The 16,160-nt window shown below is 41.9% G+C and overlaps 5 protein-coding genes across 7 annotated transcripts in view; 4 read left to right on the forward strand and 1 right to left on the reverse strand.

Annotated features, from left to right (window-relative positions):
* LOC135347798 (uncharacterized) overlaps positions 1-1,294 on the forward strand; it is a 69,374-nt gene extending 68,080 nt beyond the window's left edge. Inside the window, exons 23-25 of the mRNA XM_064545853.1 lie at positions 428-553; positions 958-1,023; positions 1,079-1,294. Of these exons, the coding sequence (XP_064401923.1) occupies positions 428-553; positions 958-1,023; positions 1,079-1,143 (257 nt within the window). The 3' untranslated portion in view covers positions 1,144-1,294. The remainder of the gene's footprint in view (positions 1-427; positions 554-957; positions 1,024-1,078) is intronic.
* LOC135347803 (uncharacterized) overlaps positions 1-16,160 on the reverse strand; it is a gene marked incomplete in the record, with an annotated part of 825,189 nt that overhangs the window by 622,065 nt on the left and 186,964 nt on the right.
* Positions 6,468-7,185, forward strand: LOC135347972 (uncharacterized). The gene has a single exon (XM_064546144.1). It carries the CDS (start codon positions 6,537-6,539, stop codon positions 7,155-7,157), a length of 621 nt encoding a protein of 206 aa, XP_064402214.1. The 5' UTR covers positions 6,468-6,536; the 3' UTR covers positions 7,158-7,185.
* Positions 8,985-15,013, forward strand: LOC135347835 (uncharacterized). Of its 2 annotated transcripts, none has more exons than XM_064545922.1 (10): positions 8,985-9,221; positions 10,437-11,301; positions 11,906-12,250; positions 12,303-12,476; positions 12,677-13,224; positions 13,291-13,440; positions 13,494-13,680; positions 13,762-14,166; positions 14,761-14,809; positions 14,890-15,013. In XM_064545922.1, exons 1-10 carry the CDS (start codon positions 9,207-9,209, stop codon positions 14,897-14,899), a joined length of 2,748 nt encoding a protein of 915 aa, XP_064401992.1. In that variant the 5' UTR covers positions 8,985-9,206; the 3' UTR covers positions 14,900-15,013. The 2 variants fall into 2 exon arrangements, with proteins under 2 accessions (XP_064401992.1, XP_064401993.1); XM_064545923.1 differs by having other exon boundaries at positions 8,986-9,221; positions 13,798-14,166.
* LOC135347789 (transformation/transcription domain-associated protein-like) overlaps positions 15,070-16,160 on the forward strand; it is a 54,494-nt gene continuing 53,403 nt past the window's right edge. Inside the window, exons 1-3 of one of the 2 annotated variants that reach the window (XM_064545837.1) lie at positions 15,070-15,209; positions 15,449-15,498; positions 15,656-15,731. In XM_064545837.1, coding sequence (XP_064401907.1) covers positions 15,161-15,209; positions 15,449-15,498; positions 15,656-15,731 — 175 coding nt within the window. In that variant the 5' untranslated portion in view covers positions 15,070-15,160. The remainder of the gene's footprint in view (positions 15,210-15,448; positions 15,499-15,655; positions 15,732-16,160) is intronic. The other variant, XM_064545838.1, reaches the window with a different exon arrangement.

A 16,160-nucleotide genomic window follows, 5' to 3' on the forward strand; every position in this document is an offset into this window, starting at 1 on the left:
CCCTATGCACACATAGGCAAAGTTGTACACGAGGATGATCATGGATGTGAAAATCAATTATGCACTAAAGACTTGCAAGAAGTGTTTTCAAACTTGATGGAGGTTGTTACTAATTGGTTTAATTTGGGGCTCTCTTTAGGAATTCAAGTTGGTACGCTTAAAGCCATCAAATCTAATGAAAGCAACGACCAAGATCGTTTGCGTGAAATGCTGACCCACTGGTTGCAGCACTCACCTTCTCGTACATGGAATGACATTTGCAATGGCCTCAGAAGTGACACTGTCAAACAAATCAATCTTGCTAATAAAATTGAGGAGAAATACAAAGGTGAATAATAATTATAATGGTGCATGTATTCCTTGTATTCCATTGTAATAATTGTCACTTAATTTTTATACATGCACCGGTATAACACCAAATCTGTAGGCTCACTGTCAGTGGCCCCTCCACAAGTGGTCAACCCGATGAGTGCACTAGCAATACCAGGTCAGCAATCTGGCCGGGACTATCATCAATGGCCACTAGCCCCCATTTTACCCCCGCTACTACAAGGTACCGTATTACTATAGAATATTTTGCTGGTGAAAAACCTTTGCGAAGGAGCCAAATCAGCAGAAAATTTTATCCTTTGCAATCTAACTATTGCGTTCTGGCAGGGATCGTGTGTATTTACTAGTAATTAGGTTTTGCGGATTTTATTGTTGCGAATTGATCAACCATCGCAAAGTTCGCAAATGTTTAATGCTCGCAAAACATTCTAGTAATACGGCACAAAAATTTTTATAATTCATAATTGGTACTTAGTTGGTGTTAATTTTCCCCATTGTGCATGACCAACCGTATGCTCTCCAGTCACAAATACATGTTGCTAGTAGACACTTGTCCTCATATCAGCACAGTATAATTATACATGCAACAGCTACCAATTAATAATACAAAACATGTTCCCCATGCAGAGCACTCGTCCCGACCACACCCCCTCACTGGTGAGAAGAGAGAGGCCATTGAACACACTGAGCAAGGTGAGACAGTCAGTTGTTGTGTTGGTCTATTTTATTGGTGAGTGTCTCCATGCAGTTCCCCCCAAGAGACGTCGGTCAGTCAAGCAACGAAAGAGGCGAAAGCCGAAAGGGCAACACTAATCAATAACAATCAATGTGCCATTGTTAGGCCTGTGCCAAATATTCCAAATTTTTCACCTGTTATTCATAATTATTCACACTTGATCAGCCTATTATAATTATTTAACTTCATCTGCCTATAGCTAATATTCAAATTAATGACACCTAAAAATGGGTACTTTTTAATTTCAGCAGCTAATTAAAAATGTGGTTTCATCATTGATTGGACTAACGATTATTGGTAAATGTGGGATATCATTAAACTATTTTCACAGTGAATATAATCATTATTCACATTGTAAAAAAGACTGCCTATTATATATTCAGAAAATTATTCCGGAATATTCGGCACAGGCGTAGCCATTGCCCATTGTTATATATATTATTATGCATTTCATACACCATGGCATGCACCGAGGCAATCGAAGTTGTATAATACAATCTAGTATCAAGAGTTCATAATGAAGGATGTCTGTGTATAAATTCATTCCATATTCTAAGGCAAGCAAACTGAGCAGATAAAATATTGTACAGAGCAGAGCGCTAGTTTTGTTTGCTTCAATTGAGTGACTTCATTTGAGTATGGCAAAGAGCGTAAGTTCTGTTTAATTGAACGACGTACAATACAAACATAATTGCAAACAAAAAGATCTATGTGTAAGTCGCTAGTGTGGGGTTTGCATGCTTCAATCACCTAATAACTGATTTTATATGAACGTATAAATAGTTGAAAGTATAGTAACAGTGTTTGGATATTATATAATAATTTGCAAAATAAAACATCCTGGATAATGATACGACACACTACTACATTGTATAAACAGTATCATCATCGACATTGTTACAGGATAAAACAGTTACTTAATTCACTGCTAAATTAACACGTTCTGTGTAATCTACATAATATATATATATCCACCCACAGTAGCTACCATAATGTAGTCACCCAGCCATGTGTGGTGGTCTGGCTCTACTCCCGAGGGACTGACAGGACACAAGGAATGGACTCTCAGGAACTGCAGGGGAGAGAGAATCACTTAATCGCTACATGTACAAGCAGCCACAGGGTATATACATTCCTTGCAACAAACAAAGGCTAGCCGGCAATAATTATTTGGACTCTTCTCTCAATTACCTTTTATCAGACAGAGACTGAAAATAGTCCCAACGGTAAAGGATGGTAGGCCGTTATTAAACAATACTGAGGTAGCTGGACCCCCCCCACCCCCCATACACACTCACTCACCTAGCTCAGTTCTAGTGTGGCTGGTGAGTTGAGTACTCCAGGGCTGGACTGTACGGTGAGAGTGGGTGACACTGGGGGCTCTGGGTTGTCCACTGGTGAGCAGTCTCTGCATCACTTTGGGTTGTTTCTGTGTGTCCTCAGGCTAGGCAGTAACATGTCCTGAGGGGGGAGGGTAATGAAGAAGCTGCTGCATTTACCGTATATCTTCTTATTTATCGGACACTTCTAATTACCCCGGACACTCTTTTGGGCAATTTTCGTTGTTCTAATACAACGGACACTTCAGTACTTTAATATTACATTTGTTCTAAATATCCGGACAATACCTTGAAAAGTTGAGTTACCATTCATAGACGGCAAGTAAGACTTAGAGTGCTGCAGTTAGATAGCTTTGAGTAGCTAGTTTTAGATAGCTAGTGCAACTATTCAGTCGTACCCTGTTCTATTAAACTTAGCTAGTTCGCATGCAGCTGCTTGCTTGTTCTAATTATTCCGGACACTTCGCATGCTCTATAAAAGTCTGTTCCAATTATACCCGGACAATTTCCAAAATAATTATTTTTTGCTGTCCGATAAATTAGAAGATATACGGTACATACGTACTATTTATGCAAAAAACGAATTCTTAATTCTCAGCATTATAGGGTGCGAGTAGGGAAAGATCTATAATTTTAGAACATGCAGATTGAGCTCAAAACAACTAAACACAACCTCATCATTCACTATCTCCACTGCCCCACAGTGGAGAGTGATCCCCCACCAAGGTAGCCTGAGGGGTGACAAGTATAATGGCCTCTTTGATATAAGAATAATTAAGTCCACATACCATATTACTAGCATGTTCTGCGAGCATCAAACATATGTAAACTTTGTGAGGGTTGATCAATTTGCAAACCTAATTATGCATGGTACTGGTAAATACACACGATCCTTGCCAGAACGCAATAGTTAGATCTCAAAGGGTCAACTTTTCTGCTGATTTGGCTCATCCGCAAAGCTTTTTCACCAGCAAAATATTAGCAATACGTTCTCAAAAAAATTCCTATGAAACGGAGCAGAAAAACATCCCTGCAACTGTTTGATCATCTTCAGTTGATCCGTAACTTTAGGCCACACGAAGGAAATTATACTTGGTTCTCAAGCTGGCTCGCTTTCTTCCTTTACTAAACTGTATACTAGTCTAATGAGGTTGTAGGCCTGCGTGATGATAGCAACTTTTTTGAATTTTTAGTGACCGGTGAGTAACAAACAAAAAGCTACTTCCCCCGCATCAAATTTTGCTAAAACAAGGTCTGGTAACCAAATGATTTACATTGTCTTTACATTGTCTAGCCTTAGTTGCATATTTTACCCTCTCAGTTTCTCACCTTCTCCCTCATGAGAAGAGCAGTCCACGGCCACCCTCACAGAGCCGCTCCCTCGTCACTCATATTCTTGTAGGACCCTACTTGAAACAAAACATGTTTCAGTATAATTGCTGGCTGCAGGAAATGTCTGAAACTGATAATAACACATGCAGCTAGATCTATACATGCATGTACGTTGAATTCAATTCATTCTGTTTTCAACAGACATTACCAAGGGCAATCAATTACCTATACACTTGGTGGAGGGGAGTCCCAAAGCTTGTCTCTCCTTTTTTTAACTGATTCTGTCTCTCTCTCCTTCTCACTTCTCACATTGGATTCCTGTCTGTACTGTACCAACAAAGAGAAAACAAAAAAAAACACCATTGGCAATATAAAGTATATGTACACACCCACTTATTACGTTCTGCAATGCCTTGTCAAGTAATCTACTCCTAAACTACAAGGGGTAGTTATGTCCTGCAAATACCCAACATTGTGAATGCCCTTTGAGATATCCTTAATCACCCGACTAACACCTTACCCTGAGATTGCTCTATGCTACCCTCCTCCACTACAGCTCGCACTTCATTTTCTCCTATTTTCCGGCTTCAATTTCTTTTAATGCTTCAATTTCTTCTTCCCCTGAGTCTTGCTCATGCCGCCCTCAGGGACTGTGTCCATGGAAAACTGGACCACCCACTCAGCACAGTCATCTCTGGGCCCTGGACTGCTGTCAGTGGAGGGTCTGTTAGACAGAGAGTGGATTATGGGTGAGTGTGTACTGTCCTTACTTGTCTATGAACTGGATTGCATATGCATGGTAATGATCGTGTAGGTAGAAAGCTGAAGAGGGGGTGGGACAAGACAACATATAAAAAATTATGGCGTTTAAACGTACTGGTTAAACGGAGTTAATCAGGGAGACTCCTCATACCCTAAAGATTTCCACATAATCCTGCGCATGCGTACCGCTGCGTAATAATGGCCACAGGCACAATTTTAGTGCGCAGGCGCGGTTACCAGGGGTAACAACATTACTTTCGCATTTGCTGCAACTCAAGCAAGCTCTGAGACACACTTCTGCTATCTGAATTCACCCACCCAATTCCCCCCTTTTTTTTTTTTTTTTTTGTCCACCTATAAATACAATTTAGGTGCGACCTAGCTAAGCATTTGGACTCACGTTGTCTATAATGATTAGATTTACACAACTTTGGCATTCCTTATCACAAAAAGATGTTATTGACCGACTGAGTTAGCTAATGCTTAATTAAAACGTAAAACAGAGAATAAAACTTACTTGTGTGTTTAGCCTAGCTGCTTTGCGGTCAAGCATTGAGCTGCTCCCTCCCACAGTCAAACACAGGGAGAATGAGATTTTGGCCAGGCTTCTCAATAGCTGGCCTTTGTTGCATGTAGCATGCATGTACGGTCCACTTTATACGTATATACATTGTAAAAGGAGGCCTCAGGCTCTTCTGCTGTGGTACATGCATGGTCCAGGATATAACTTCTTTTAATTAATCATAGATGATGGCTTCTTATATAGTAGTCTCATGGATCAGCCCCCTCCTGAGAAGGGGTCTGAGTAGTCTCGCGAGCAGACGTGGGAGGGAGGGAACCTTGAGCACTCTTGTCTTGAGGTCATTTCACAGTGGACCAATGGAATGTAATCAATTCCTGACCTTACGCCCCCGCGTATTTGTTAATTGTGAAAGCGTCAAGCGCAGGCATCTCTCTATCTCTGAAGAAGGTGCTTCAATCTATTACATGTATGTCTTTTGCCTGTGGTGCTAACTCTCTGTCCCAAGGACCCCTGCTTGGCTTGCTTATGCTTCGTAGCAGCGTCTATGTATGAAGCGTTTACCATGCGTAATGCATGCGTTAATTAATGATTATCCAAATGCGTTGAGCAACGTGCGAACACAACCACTGATACATCGTCTTGATGGCATCGCCAAATATGCTGATGACTAAGCGGCAGGATCAAGTCTCGAAAGACTCAAGAGGTGGTGGGACAGATTGGAAGAGATAGGGCCACAGTATGGCTACTTTCCAAATGGATCGAAAACACTCATTGTTTGCAAACCAGAAGCTGTTGGAATTGCTGGTACAATATTCCAAGGCACAGATATTAGCATCTCGACAGAAGGCAAACAATACCTTGGAGGAGCAATCGGCACCACCTCGTTCCAGAACCAACTAATTGACAAGAAAGTCACAGAATGGGTAGAGGAAATTAAAACACTCAGCACAATTGCAAAAACAGAACCACACGCAGCCTTCTCTGCCTTTACACACGGCATCTCTTCTAAGTGGAATCATTTCCTAAGAGTCACAGATTTTGAGTCACTGTCGGCCACAGAACAACTACAGCCCCTAGAAGATGCAGTGAGGACACTATTCATTCCTGCTCTTACGGGACACAGCCCACCAGGGGACCTGGTTAGAGAACTGCTTACACTTCCTCCTAAATATGGAGGCATAGGCCTGATCAATCCTCTATGTGTATCAGCAAGTCAGCACTACACGTCAAAGAAAATCAGTGCCCCACTTGTAGAACTGGTATTGAAACAAGACCACCAGAATGCTGAATGCTCGGAAACTCAAAGAAAAATAAAGGCTTCAACTAGATCAGAGAAACAAAACAGACTAAAACAATCAGCCAAAAACTTGCTGGAACAACTCCCTATCCCGCTCCAACGCAGCATGGAGCTCTCACAAGAGAAAGGTGCATCAACCTGCTCCGCTATGGCTGGGCTCTAAAGAACACACCATCACACTGCAGCTGTGGCCACACTTTCGGTATCGCACATGCCATGTCGTGTCCGACCGGAGGATATCCATCAATTAGGCATAACGAAATTCGAGATATTACTGCCTCCCTGCTGACGGAAGTATGCCACAGTGTATTAATAGAGCCACACCTTCAACCTATTAGGGGAGAATCCTTGTCCCACAGAACAGCCAACACAGAAGACCAATCAAGACTAGACATCGCAGTATGCGGCTTCTGGGGAGGCAGATTCGAAAAGGCATTCCTTGATGTAAGGGTATTTAACCCAAGCGCCCAATCGAATCAACAAACCTCTCTAGCATCTACATACAGAAGACATGAGCTGGAAAAGAAACGCCACTATGAACAGCGTATTCGGGAAGTGGAACACTCAACTTTCACACCACTAGTCCTCTCATCTACTGGAGGCATGGGAAGAGCTGCAACAACTTTCTACAAGAGACTGTCGTCGATGCTCAGTGAGAAGAGAGATGTACCCTACAATACAATGATAGGATGGATACGATGCCAGCTGAGTTTCGCTCTACTGAGGGCATCCATTATGGCAATTAGGGGTGCCAGGTCATCAAGAAACAGACCAGCTAAGGATGTACTTCTTGAGCCAATCGAGGTCCAAGTTGTGGAGGGACACCTAGAACACTAACCTAGAACACTAACTTATTTTTTTTTTTTTTTTTTTTTTTTTTTAACCTCTTTTTTACTTTCACTTGTTTTTGTATAATTAACCTCAAAAAAAAAAAAAAAAAAGTTCTTTATTGCCTCCTATAATATCACCTGACTAGAATGAAAGCACCGCGGGTGCTGATGCCTCGGTGGAGGTGCCAAAGCTACATAACATAAAGCTACTATAGCTAGCTTTTATACACACATTGATTATATAATTATCATGATGAATTTTGCTGCATGCAGAATCCAGAATCACAGGGAAACTCAAAGAGTGGGTAATGATCGACGATGATTGTTGTTACGATCGACGCCAAAAATTCAAGTCTAATGGCTGTGGCAATCAAGTCAGCAGAGCCTTGCAGCTCTCTTCTCACTCTTGCAGCTATCAATAGCTAGCGTTCTAGTGCAGAGCTAACTACTAAGTAGAGTAGCAACACTTGGTGAACAAGTTTTGCTACGGACTCTTCTGAAAAGGCTGCAATGGCATTCCAAGTAAGCAAAACTAGGCATACCTCGAGAACGAAGCTTTATTTTGCAAATCCACAAATACCAAGCCAAGAAAGCATGACTAGAAGCCTATAGAAACTCTTACTTGCACTTCATTGATCCTTGAGTAGCTGAAACAGTCTACACACACAGACACACACACACACACAGACACACAGACACACAAACACACTACCGTATACCTCGCTTGCGCATGCGCACCGAGGCATAACTAGTGTTCAAGCTGGCGCTGTGCTAATGCCTCTCGCCATGATTTGCTTTCGCTCAAAAGTATAGAAGAGGAAGTATAGAAGAGGAAAAAGTGTATAAAATAATCTGTCTAAAACTAACTTGCATCTGTATAATTATGGTATCATTGTTGTGTTTTGTGGCTGCTTATACCAGGACCTCAAGGATCTAGGAAGCAACAAAGAAGAAGATTTTGTTTTTAATTAATTATAAGCGGAAGCGCATAATTTTACTAATTATTTCATAAAGTTAGCTTATCTATATAAAGTCACTGAGAAGAAAAAACTTATTATATGCATCTATTGTTGTTTTAATACCAGGACCTCAAGAAAGAAGAAAACTGATTCTTCCAGGATCTGTAGTTCAGTGTATAATTATAATATCTAAGAAGAAAAGACCTGTGTACATGCATATTGTTATCTATATTGTTATATAGTAGTGTTTTGTGGCTTACCAGGCCCTCAAGAAAAATATGATTCTGCCAGGAGGGAGGATCTGGATCTCGATCTTGGATATCACACAAGGGGAATGAGCGCGCATGCGCATTACATCCACAGGAATAATTAAAGGGTGTGTCCAAAGAGATAAATGGCTACTGCTAGCTAGCTGTTTTAACAGGTATTTTCTGAGTCTTGTAGCTAACAAAAAGCTAGCGCTTTAGTGCAAGGCTAACTCATATGTTGAATAGAAAGTTTGTGCGGACAGATGATGCTATGAAAGATTCTGAAGAGACTGCAACAGCCTTCAATGTGAGTCAAACTAGCCATAACTCGAGAAAGAAGCTTTAGTTTGCTAATCCACGAATCAAAATCCAAGAGAACGTGGCTAGAAGCCTATAGAAGCTGTTAGTTTTCATCGCATTGCAACCGCTGAGCAGTTACAGCTGGAACAGACACACAGACAGACACACACACACAGTCAGCTTTACTGTATCTCTCGTGCGGCTACGCCTCGAGGCATAATAAGTCAATCTGATTGAGCCGCTGGAATTCCAGCGTGTGCAACAAAACTACATCAAGAGTGCTCAGACCCCTTCTCAGGAGGGGGCTGATCCATGAGACTACTTATATAGCTGGTTGTTTTGGAGTGTTCCCTGACATGATTCTATTGATGGCAAGCTTGTTGGTTAGTCTCACGAATTAGCCGCCCTTCCTAGGTCTCTCACTTAGGAAGGGCGGCTAACTCATGAGATTGGCATGCAATTAACACAACGGCAATTAGAGACCTAAGTAGCTAAGGTTAATTAAGTGCTTTGCGCCTCCTAGTCCTCTGGACATGAAAAGCTGACAAGATGGCTGATGATCAGGTACCAGTGAAGTATATGTACTTACTTTGATGTACTCCCATGTTTTCCTATCCAGCTTTAATTAGCTACTACATGCACACTGTATAATGTTTTAATTATTATATACCGTATGCCACATTATGATTTTTGAGGCGCGCCCTAAAAAAGCGTCTACCGTTGCTGTAATTTTTTTATGCCGTCTTTTGAAATAGAAGTGTCTTGTTCATGTTGTGTTTGAGCGATGATGACCTTTATGAACTTATCTAGCTTATTTAGACTGATATGAACTCCGTGGCAGTAATGTCGAAGTTATCTGCTAGTTTTTTGAGACACCTGACGGCAAATATAACATCGTTCATTAGTGGCAAGAGGTCCAGTTTAATGAGGCGACTTTTGTAGTCCAAACTATTACAGGTAAGGTTCAGAACAAACTTTGATGATCTTCTCTGGATTTGTTCCACTTTTGCAATGGCTCAGTTTATGTGACTGGGGTCTCCACCGTGGCAGTTGTGAACAGAATGTTAAATTAGATCTAACAAGTGTAGTATAAAGTGTTCTTTTTGTGTGGAGAGCATGAGAGCGTTTTTTTTTTAATAAGGTACAAACAGCTGTAGGCCTTCGAACATAGGTTGTTGATATGTCCCAGGTGAGACTATTTTGGATGGTCACTCCCAGGTCTTTGTGAGAGTCTCTTGTTAGGATTAGCTTTGAGTCCAAATTGTATAGCGAGCGAGCCAGGAATGGTTTTACCAAAGTGGAGGTAGACACATTTGTCTAAATTGAGTGATAAGTTCCAGTCCTTGCACCATGTGACAAGATGGTCTAGATCAGACTGCAGGTCAGCTTGGTCTTTTGCATTGGCTATTCGCTTCACTAGTTTAGTATCATCTGCATAAATATACATGTATATGGACAAATTAACCGTGGAACCGTGGTTGTATCATTGACATAGACTAAAAACAACAAAGGACTGAGAATGCTGCCTTGCATGAGGTGGTACGCCTGATAGCGCAGATAGTGATGAAGAGTTTGTTCCCTCTAAACAGATATGTGGCATCGGTTGCTCAATAATATTCCATACATTTCCGGTAATGTCTAACCTCCATAATTTGAATAACAGTTGTTTGTGGGACACTTTATCAAACGCCTTAGCAAAGTCTAAGTTGATAACAATTCCCAATGAATAAAGAGAAGCCAGCTAAATCTAAGTGGTATTTTTCCCTCCCATGCATGCAGACTACTGACATCCTCCATCCCTCAACATCGCTGGAGTGGGAGGAATGGCCCTCTCTACCAGTGGGGATGAGTGATGCCTCTTCAGTGTATCTAAATGGAACACTGTATTTTGGAGGAGGAGAATACACTACTAATGATATTGATTTGAGAGTTGAAGCTTCATTATACTCATTCAAACCTAGAATTGACAGCACATGGACAGTGACAGACACACCTACCTTTGGGTATACCCTTGTCGTCCATGACTCTGAACTGCTACTGGTGGGTGGGTGTGAGTATTCTACAGGAGAGGTCACAAACAAAATCTTCACGATGGCGAATGGACAGTTTGTTGAAACACTGCCTCCTATGAAGGAGAGACGAAGTTCCCCATCTGCTGTCAGTAGTGAGTCTGCACTAGTTGTGGCTGGGGGATGGGACGACTCAGGAGCACTCTCCTCTGTGGAAGTGTTCAAAGATGGCCAGTGGACAACTGCTCCCTCCCTGCCAAGTGCAGCATGTCGCATGAAGACTGCTCTCCATGGTGACCAGTGGTACCTGATCACGTTTCAGGGACACGTGTTCTGTGCATCACTACAATCACTCATATCTGGAGCCTACCAGTCACCATGGGAGACGCTGCCTGATGCGCCAAGTCAATATTCAGCTGCTGCTGCCTTTTTTGGTAGTCGTCTCTTGTCTATTGGAGGAGTGATTTATTCGAATTCTAAAACCACAAGAACCATCCATATCCATGCTTTCTCCTTTAGCACCCAGTCCTGGAAGCATGCTGCTGACCTGCCTGTACTCCCAACAGCTGGTGTTCTGTCCAGCAAACAACTAATTGTGAGCAGTGGTACGAGAGTATTTTGCGGAAAACTTAGTGGTGAGTTCAACAACTGTTGTGGAATGCTTTACCATTTTCACCTTAAAATACTAGTGCAAGATTTTGAAAACATACAATGCATGCATCGCTACTAGCTATTGCTAATACACACATGCACGTCGTGACGATAAACATTTTGGCTGCATGCATGCAGACAGAAATCACAGGGAAACCGAAGAGTGCATGATTGTTGCTAAAAGGATGCCAAGTCTAAAATTAATGGCTGCAGCACCTTGCAGTTCTTTTCTCACTCTTGCAGCCACCATGCATGTACCAATAGCTAGCGTTCTAGCCCAGAGCTAACTACTAAGTTGAGTAGCAACAGTCCAAGAGACAAATTTTTCTACGCACTTTTCTGAAAAGGCTGCTATGGCATTCCAAGTAAACAAAACTAGCCAGTAAGCAAAACTAGGCATTCATAACTCAAGAACCAAGCATTATTTTCAAATCCAAGAAAAAATCCTATAGAAACTCTTACTTGCACTTCATTCATCCTTGAGCAGCTGTAGCAGTCCACACACACAAAGCACGCACACACACACACACACACACACACACACAACCGTATTACCTCGTTTGCACTGCATGCTATTCTACTTTACAGTTACTCCTTTTGATGCTGACAGTTACTTCACTATGAGAGCTATTGATCGCCTCAAAGCTTCAGCAGGAATCTCTCTGATAGAGGAGCTTGTAAAACACACGCCCACTGCCTTCCCAGCTGTTGCTGGTGTGGATGTTCAGGAGAAATACTATCCTATCTTGGAAGAGTGGGCGTCAGGATATGGATCACACCTACCCACATGGGCAGAGCTGTTCAGAGCTCTCAAGGAGATGTGCTTGAGTGAGCTGGCTGGTCGGATGGAGAAGTACTTGAGAGGGTCGGTTCCTGAGGACCCACCTCGACCACCCCCTGATAAGGAAGGTGACTCAGAGGAGGAGAAAGATGGTGAGCAAATCAATGGATTATCTGTTTTGTGTTAATGTATAAAATTCCACAGATGAAACACCAAAGCAAGAAATTCTCAGGTTAAACCATGTGCTGGCTGAGTGCATCAGCACTAACACTCTATTGAAAAATACGATCCACAACCTTGAGCAACAGATTGCTCAGTTTGCAAAGGAAAAACAGCATATCGAACAGGAAACCGAAGCTGAGCCACAGGCCACTGATGGTGAGTGATGGTATCACACGGGGCTTAATTTCAGATACTGTACATGTATAGCGTTTGTCTATAGATGAATTTTACATTTACCTAATTTCTTATCAAATCTGCGAGAAGAACCAGTCTCATGAGACTGTCTACTGTAACAGTATCATGCAATACAATTCAGTGAGTCATTTGCATTGTTCTATACTGTTACCTCCACTCAGACCTCCCTGGTGTTGAAGTGGTGGCCAGCACTTGTGTGATCGTAACCAACTCACCCCAAACCTTCCACTGGGTTGGCTATGGGTTCAAGCTCACCATACCCCAAGGCTCTCTGCCAGCTGGTGTTGACCAGTGTCGACTAGATATCAAGGCCAGTGTATCTGGACAGTATCAGTTTCCTGACAATCTCCAGTTGGTCAGCAGTGTCTTCTGGGTGCGTCTTCATCCCTCGGGTCGATTCCAACAGCAGCTGACAGTCGAGATACAGCACTGTGCCAAGATGACCAGCTCCACTAAGCTCTCATTTGTGAGAGCACATTGCTCCCAGGAGAGTCTGCCCTACACATTCAAACAGCTTGAAGGACGTGACTCATTCACAGAGCACAGCTCGTACGGTTGTTTGAGTGTGAATCATTTCAGTTCACTTGCAATAGCTGCGGAGGGTGATATTGATCTACAGTATGTCGCTAGTCTATACTATCTGAAGGCCGACCCTCGGACCGTGGAGATTCATTTCACAATTAATGTGGATGATGAAATACATAATGCTGTGAGTGACAGAGATTCTATGCATGCATGGTGTTCATGTTTCTAAATCTTATTTTTGTATTCTTAGGAAACACAGAAGTTCTTTGACAAGCGTGGGGCCAAAGAAGGGCTGACTTTGGGGGTGGAGTTTGATGACACGACTATTTCACTGGATATTCCACTATCCAGCGGTGTTAATATTAATGAATGGAGTCTTCTACCACTTGTTACACCAACGGTAAAGTCGATGTGCAATAATTATATCAATATGTGAGTTTCTTTGTATTGCAGATATCAAAGAGAAGAGTTGACTCGTTCAAGCCAGGGAGAAAAGTTCCATCCACAAAGCTAGTAGCAACACTCTCTGAGAGTAGCTGGGACTGCAAGGTACCAAGACGTTCACACCTAATAACTTTGAATGGTGCTAAGGAACCTGATAACCAAATGCGAATTGTGTTGGATCCCGTTCTAAATGAAGGTACGATATTATATTGTGTATAGATGTGTTAAAACTTTTACGTTGAACCAGCGCTTATAATAATTGTATGCTTACTATTAGTGGCCCCTCATCAATTGTTCCACTCCACGAGTGCAGTGGCAGTTCCATGTCCCTCTGGCTCTCAAGTTGCATCTGATCAACCAATCACTGTTGCTGACATTGTGAGACACGTGGGCATTAGTGAGGAGGACCTTGATCGAGAATGCTCCAACGAACACTTGCAGGAAATCGGTACTTTCCTGCCAAACTGGCCCAAATTTGCTGAGGCCTTACTCCTGACAACTGCACAAATTACGGGAATTCAGGTCAATCCGAACATATGCTACGAAATGAAGGCCGAGAAGGTGCTAGAATTATGGCATGACAGAGAGAGCTTCAGAGCAACGTATCGTCGTCTTGTTGAAATCTGTCTTCACAGATTCAAGCACGGTGAAGCAGCAAAGAAGATATGCTTATTGGTGAAAGGTTAGTCCATTATGCATTAGAGCCTATACTCACCTATCTCATGGTACCTACGTATACAGTCTGCACTCCCAAAGTATGCAACGTGACATAATTATTACTTTCTCATTGCATTACATGCATGCACATGTATAACTCGTGAGCTGTATACGTATGTTTGCGTGAAATGCAGAGGAGGTACGATATCCGCGTGTCTTAAAGACCCACGTTCCTTATTATATCTGGGTCAAAGTTCAATAGCACATCAAACAAAGTGATACTCATAGCAACTTCAGGCCTCCCTCCTGAAGATTCTGAAGCTGAAACGATGGTTGATTAAGCTAATAGCTATAACCTAGATAAAAGTACACGAATCAGACTTTTGGCAGCTAAAAATAGCCCAGTGCTTATGTTTAAGTTTGGCAGGTAACACGCAATTGAACTTTGACCTAAGGAATGTGAGTTTAAAAACTTCCTTTGACACGCGGATGTCGTACCTCCTCTGGTGAAGTGTGTGCTGGTTAGAATGCTTTGATAAAGATTATAGCAAAGTTTAGCACTCCTGTACATACATATTCTACATAAATTATTATGTGGTCAATAATTTATTTATTTTAGACATTCCCCCGGACCCCCACCACCCACTAGTGAGGATTCACAGAACAAAGTGAGTTTTGTTCCAGATAACGTGTATGCATGAGTGTGATTAACTAACGCAGTGTAATTAAGTTATTGCTTTTACTGCAGGTCTCAGTGAGAACACATCAGAACTGGACTTATTATTAGCATTACCTTCTGTCCTATTGATAGCTCTATTGTGTACTGTTTATTTTTCCATTGCCATTGCCCAATTATAATCTAACACCCCCAATCAAGATTTTTCGGGGGCGTTTCTTTATCGAAGGATAGCCAATGGGTGCGGATTAATTAGAAATTGATACCCAGAGCTAGCTGATCAATGCATGCTAGGTATAGGATCAGGAGCGACTGGTTTCTTGTCCTAAAGTGAAGATCCAAGATGTCCAAGCTTAGAAGTCACCTTGCATGTTTGGTAGATGCTAATACAGGTGAGCTGATTGCAGTAACTATACGAGAGCACACACGTACACATGCACAGTGGAACATGCCATAGCACTTGAATTGCACAGCCAACATTCGCACTATGAACCCGCTGTGCATAATAATAATTATGATGGATGGATATGGATTATATGAACAATAAAATGCATGCAACGTTTTATTGGGGTCTAACGATACATTGTCCATCCATTGATTTAATACGTATAAAATGTTTATGTCTCTATAGCTGATGAAACCAAACTGAAGGCAGCTCAAGAAGTCAGCGAAAATTTAGAAGTGAGAAAATGGAGTCAACTAATCTATATAAGTGTATTATAGCTAAGTGTAATAGGCTTTCAGTTGAAAACATAATTATACGTAAGTCCATATGTCGTTTCGATTTCACCATATTAAATAATTTCTCTTTCATTTTGTGCCCTATCGTGTTCTCCAGACGATCGTGAGCTCCCAGCACTACCAGAACTTCCTGGATACGGCTATACCCATCTTCCTGCAGCTGCTTAAAGATGGTGAGGGTGTTTAATTGTTACAGAGCTTTATTTCACAACTTTACCATTATTCACCCTGCACAACTATTTGTACTAGCTGAGCTTGTTATTGTTATTGTTGTGCACAATTACAAGTACAAAACAAACAAACAAACCAACAGACTACTCATTGTGTTCGGGATACTACAACCAGCCCTTTGGGCTTCTAAATCATGTAGAAACTTCCTAAACAGTGTCTACCCACGCGCGCCTCGGGTAAAAATGTACCTCACTGTAGTAAAGCATGAAGTTCAGTACATGTATCCCAGGCCTATTAGCATTGTGGCTATTGGCGATTGTACCCACGCGCGCCTCGGGTAAAATGTACCTCACTGTAGTAAAGCATGAAGTTCAGTACATGTATCCCAGGCCTATTAGCATTGTGGCTATTGACGATTGTACTGGGAGAGA

The sequence above is a fragment of the Halichondria panicea genome, chromosome 14, assembly GCF_963675165.1.
Source record: "Halichondria panicea chromosome 14, odHalPani1.1, whole genome shotgun sequence".
In the NCBI taxonomy this organism is placed as follows: Eukaryota; Metazoa; Porifera; class Demospongiae; order Suberitida; family Halichondriidae; genus Halichondria; species Halichondria panicea.